At 41.6% G+C, this 6,049-nt stretch overlaps 1 protein-coding gene across 2 annotated transcripts; it reads right to left on the bottom strand.

Moving 5' to 3' along the window:
* Positions 1-2,078: 2,078 nt before the first annotated feature.
* Positions 2,079-4,908, bottom strand: LOC121378094 (EF-hand calcium-binding domain-containing protein 1-like). Of its 2 annotated transcripts, none has more exons than XM_041506197.1 (5): positions 4,770-4,908; positions 3,948-4,167; positions 3,155-3,296; positions 2,657-2,716; positions 2,079-2,214 (listed from the first exon to the last, which is right to left on the bottom strand). In XM_041506197.1, exons 2-5 carry the CDS (start codon positions 4,164-4,166, stop codon positions 2,159-2,161), a joined length of 477 nt encoding a protein of 158 aa, XP_041362131.1. In that variant the 5' UTR covers position 4,167; positions 4,770-4,908; the 3' UTR covers positions 2,079-2,158. The 2 variants fall into 2 exon arrangements, with proteins under 2 accessions (XP_041362131.1, XP_041362138.1); XM_041506204.1 differs by having other exon boundaries at positions 4,729-4,858.
* Positions 4,909-6,049: the final 1,141 nt, after the last annotated feature.

Genomic DNA, 6,049 nt, shown 5'->3' on the forward strand with positions numbered 1-6,049 from the left:
AGGTATTAAAGAGAGGAAACCCGCTGTCGCCACTTCATGGGCTACTCTTTTCGATTAGCAGCAAGGGATCTTTTATATGCACCATCCCACAGACAGGTATGTACTACCCTGACTCAAAATATAACGTCGATATTACAAATTATAAATGATATGATTAAATCAATGCGTTCTAAGCTCCACTGTTCAGGTCGGGCATGGCTACGCCAGAGGGGAAATTGGGATCACCGCCCTCACAACTTTGACTCAGCTGGACTTTGATTTAGTACTACCCGTAATGAGAAATGGTCCAATGGGGCCCCACCGACTAGGATCGATCCCCGACAGTACTACTCAAAAGAATTTAAGGGTCAAAAATTTATAACCAAATAAGTTTCAGAGTGTATTAGATTGATGATGTAAACTACACCAAATGTTTTATTTATTGTTCCATATTTACAAAAAAACACACAAATAAACGTCACTGTATACAAGAAAGTCACATGACATGCCGTCAAAGTTGAAGGTTGTCAAACATGGATTTTACACATTAGAACATTCGTTTAATAGTGTGTGAATCCACCCCTGGCGCGAATACACTCGACACATCGTTGCCTCATGCTGTTGATCAGACGTCTGAAGAACTCTTGGGGAATGGCCTGCCACTCTGCCATAAGAAGTTGACCCAGATCATGAAGGTTGGCCGGAGGGGCATGGTTATCCCGAACTCTCCTGCCTAATTCGTCCCAGGCGTGCTATATTGGGGTCAAGTCAGGCGAATATGCTGGCCAATCCATCCTGGCGATACCTTGTTGTCTGAGAAAGTCCGTTACCACCCTGGCGCGGTGGGGTCTGGCATTGTCATCCTGCAGAACTGCCCCGCCGCCAATCTGCTGAAGGCCTGGGAGAACCAACGGCCGGATAATCTCGTTCAGATAGCGGATTCCATTCAGATTGCCATCCACCACAGAGGGGGGGGGGGGGGGGGGGGTCCTGTGGTGGATAGACATGCCGCCCCACACCATGACGCTGCCACCACCGAACCGGTGACGTTGTCTAACGTTAACGTCAGCGAAGTGCTCCCCAGGACGTCTGTAGACACGAATCCGACCGTCGTTGAACTGGAGACTAAACCTGGACTCATCAGTGAACATCACTCGACCCCACTGAACACGTTGCCACCGCAGATGAAGCGTGCACCAGTGACGTCTGGCCGTTCTGTGACGTGGTAGGAGTGGTGGTCGAACAGCCTGGCGACGGCAGCGTAGATTATTGGCTCTCAGACGATTGCGTATGGTTTGATCAGACACTCGAGTTCCAGTCGCAGTCCGCAGATTGTCACGTAATCGGCGTGCAGTGGTTGTGCGTTGACGAAGAGTCATATTGGTGATGTAGCGGTCCTCTATTTGTAGTGCTTCGGGGTCTTCCCGAACGTGGACGATTTCGAACAGAATTCGTTGCTTGGTACCGTTGCCACAGTCGGCCAACGACACTCTGACACCAAGTCTCATAGCAACATTTCTTTGCGTATTGCCATCCTGAAGCCAAGCGTGCAAATGAAGCGCTTTGTGAAAAAGCAAGTTATGGGCACTTAGGGCGAAAGCGAAAGGTCTGCTAATTTACGTGCAAATGTAAGCATGTTTTCGCCATTAGAACTAGTCGACAGTGTCAATGACAGTGGATTTTAATTCATTTATGGGTTGCTTAGACCCACTTTCGTCAAAATGGAACAATACCATGCTTGACATTATGGTCTAGCTAATATAATTGACATTCAGAAAATAATGTCGAAAATATCGTCCGACCCTTAAAATTCTTTTGAGTAGTATATATTCAGATTTAAAAAAAGTATAAGACAGGGTTATTTCACGTAAGTAATCTATAGTTGGCATCAATTCAAATGATCAATCCACCGTTACCTATACCTTCTGGCGTTCAAATGCCGTTCTGAAAACACTAATCACAAGAACACAAGAACGTAATTTCTAACGTACCAGTCACCAACCGTATTAATCTTTTTTTTTCTTCTTTTTTTTTTTCTTGTTATACCAGCCTTAAGTTGCGACGGTATACATCAATGCTATTTACATAACAGACAACCATGTAGTTCATGTTTTTATTTTAAAAATCCATAACCCATTTACATCGGATGAACAGTGTTCGAAAACCGCGCAAGACCCGACTAAAATGTGACGTCATCAGAGTCATCAGCATCGTCATCCTTAATGGCTTCCAAAACTGAAAAATAAACAGTAATGTAGTGGTACAAACCATTTTTCACCGTTGCACAATAGGGGCAGTATCGTTAAAGCAATAAGCCATAAATGCTACAGGTTATGATTTTACCATCGACAAAACCATATTCCAAATCTCATCTGCACAAAGTCGAAAGTATGTTAGGCAAAGCGATTTCTTCCATGATCCACGAGCATTTATCACAATCCTTAACAGATACTATTTGATAGTAACCGATGCCAATTAGCCTAATTGTGGTTAATTCTGGTATTTTATATGCACTTGCCACAGGTAGGACAGCACATAACAGGTATATCAAAAGGATGTGGTACTGGTCTGGACAATGTCCGAGATTCTGAGCGAGATCTACCGATAGAACTAGATAATCCACAAAGGTATACCCTAACCAGATCAGATAGTAACTTTTTGAATTATATTGACTTACATTCCTTTTTGTTCTCGAAATTGAAAGCTTCCAACTCGTGAATATCCAGTTTGCCATCACCTGTGGGGAAAAAAACATTCACCAACTACAATACTTGACAATTACCTATTGCAATTTGTTCGCCGAGTAATTAACATGAAGTAATTTTCAAATATTGTCAACACCGCCAGGTAGAACATCCTCCATTACCCGCTAACTGAATTACAACTTATTAAATTCCATTACTATTGTAACAAATAGGGCAATAATTTTCGATATTTCATAAATCACATAATCGACAAAAATGTTTGGGATCTTAAAACATTAAACATCTGTATAATATTTACACAAGCTTACGACTAAATGCATTTCCACAGCCGGAAATCATTTAGTATTTAACATTCCTCCTACGGCGTTTTTTCAATCGCGTTAACGCCAATATGTTCTACCGAGACCATTATCCTACCCTAGGTACTGCGATACGAACCCAGCACTCGTATCGTCCCAACATCTACTCACCGTTGAGATCAGCCTTGTGGAATCTCTTCACGAAAACTGGGTTGCCCACTTTCAGACCGGTCACCTGAGCGATTTCGCTCAGCTCGACGAAACCATCTCCGTTCACGTCAAGGGTTTGCAGAACTTTAGGAACGTCCAAGGCCTAAAATATGAAATTGAAGCAGTGAAAATGGTCATTGGACAGCAGCTTTCGTGTATTCTATAATTAACATACTAAGAAAATATCTGTACTGACAACGTCACAATGTGCAAGAACATTATAGTCTATTTTACAAAATATTGTATGGAATCTTAAAACTTCGTTATTCAAGACAATATTCATGACAAATTTAAAATAGAATCTGGCATATCCAACTACGATATAGTTGTCTGTACATTTACAACGTCCGTCAATTCTATATCAAAAACGTACAATTTCTCATGTTAACCGTTAAGAAAATGTTAGTCCAAACATGGTTTACAATCATAAAGCGATTACAATCTCTCCAAAATATGTGATCAGTTACGCTGAACGATGTCAATTTAAAAACCCACGAATGCCGCTAGCTTACAGCCTCTATACATTCGACACTAAAACGTACCACAACCGTATATTTAATGACCAATATTGCTGTTGTAAAGATGGAATTTTGAAAAATACGACACGTTTGTAACAGTTTATGTTATATACAAAATATTTACATAACCATTAGCATACATTTGCATACCAGCTCGGACATTTAGAAACTCGAGGGGTGTAAAGGCCTGTGCCCACTGACAAATGTCTTCTATAAAATAAAATGTGGCGTCTCACCTCGTCATCCAGTTCATCAGCGGTATGTTGGTCGAGCCCCCTCTTCCTCTTACAGACCTTACACGCCCAGCTCCTCGCCCACTTACAGGCCGCCATACAGCCGAGCGTGTGGTACGGGCTGATGCGAATTCTTCGCACGGACCGGAAGAACCAGCCGTCCACGTCTTCGGGAACCAAGGTCAGGGCGACCAGAACCACCAAGAAATAGCTAGTCTTCATTCTGAAATGTGCAAAAAATGGATTATTAAAGTCCCTCGATATACCGAATATTGACGGAATGACAGAATCTTACGTAATTTTTTTTTTTAACCCATAGAAAATATGAGGGAGGATGTTAACCATCTTGGTGCTTTATCAATAGGGGCGGCACGTAGCCCACCGATAAAACGCTCACTTATGCGCGATCGGTCTAGGATTTACCCCGTCGGTGGTCCCATTTCAATTTCAAGTCAGTACACCGAGACTGGTATACTAAAGGCCGTGGTATGCGCCATCGTGTCCATGGGAGGTTGTATATAAAAACCTTTGCTGCCAATGGGGAAAAAATTAAAACTCTACAGTACCGCGTCAGAATTATCCAAATGTTCGACATTTATTAGCACAACGTGCTCTAGTGGTGGTGTCGTTAACAAATCAGTTTACCGATAATATACCACAGATGGTAGTTTTGATATAATTTTCACACTATTTTCTATTTTACTGGAATAAAACTGAAAACAGGTATTAAAAAAAAATGAATTGAAATATTTTTAAAAATAAAAATACAACAAAGCTTTCAAACCTGAACAAACGTTAAATGTAACTAGGCAAAAAAAAACTTACTTGAAAAATGTCCTAAATATTCCAAAACACACAAAATTATCCGCAGCAAGATGACATGACCACGTCGAACTGGTGTCGAGTTTATATACCTTTGGTAGTCACGTGACCAAGTGTGTGTCCTGATCTGCACGCTCTTGTATGCACGTTCATCTCGATTCATGCCACGTGTTTAACTCGTTACAGTATACAGCTGTTTTCACGTGTATTGACAAGAAATATACATTGAAACAACACATAATCATTAGTTCATTGCATTGTTGGTACGGTCGGTCGGTCGGTCGGTCGGTGTCTCTCTCTCTCTCTCTCTCTCTCTCTCTCTCTCTCTCTCTCTCTCTCTCTCTCTCTCTCTCTCTCTCTCTCTCTCTCTCTCCCTCCCCCCCTCCCCTCCCCTCTCTCCCTCCCCCTCCCCTCCCCCCTCCCCCCTCCACAATCTCACAGGCTGGATAGTACATACGACGACCTTTGATCTGCCAGTCGTGGTGCATTACCTGGAACGAGAAATAGCTTAATGGGTCCATCTTCAGGGATCGATCCTAAACTGACCGTGCATCGAGCGACACCTATTTATGTATATATGTTATATATGTAGCAAAACAAAACAAAAAACATACACAAAAAAACGGACAAAAAAATAAAAATATTAATAATGCCAACAAAATAGTATGAAGAACAGTGCAATAAACTACTGATTATAAAAATTTGATTCCAATTAGGCTATTTCTCACTCCAGCCAGTGCGCCACGACTGGAATATCAAAGACCATGGTATGTGCTATCCTGTCTGTTAAGTGAAAGAAAGAAAGAAATGTTTTATTTAACAACGCACTCAGCACATTGTATTTACGGTTATATGGCGTCAGACATATGGTTAAGAACCACACAGATATTGAGAGAGGAAACCCGATGTCGCCACTTCATGGGCTACTCTTTTTTATTAGCAGCAAGGGATATTTTATATGCACCATCCCACAGACAGGGTAGTACATACCACGGCCTTTGATATACCAGTCGTGGTGCACTGGCTGGAACGAGAAATAGCCCAATGGGCGTCTGTTAAATGGTGCATATAAAAGATCTCTTGCTACTAATGGAAAAACAAGTAGCGGGTTTCCTCTTTGAGACTATAATATATGTCCACATTACTAAAGGGAAAACAAGTAGCGGGTTTCCTCTTTGAGACTATAATATATGTCCACATTACTAGATGTTTGACATCCAATCGCCGATGATTAAAGAGTAAAAGTTTGTTTTATTTAACGACGCCACTAGAGCAAATTGATT

The sequence above is a fragment of the Gigantopelta aegis genome, chromosome 2 (genome assembly GCF_016097555.1).
Source record: "Gigantopelta aegis isolate Gae_Host chromosome 2, Gae_host_genome, whole genome shotgun sequence".
In the NCBI taxonomy this organism is placed as follows: Eukaryota; Metazoa; Mollusca; class Gastropoda; order Neomphalida; family Peltospiridae; genus Gigantopelta; species Gigantopelta aegis.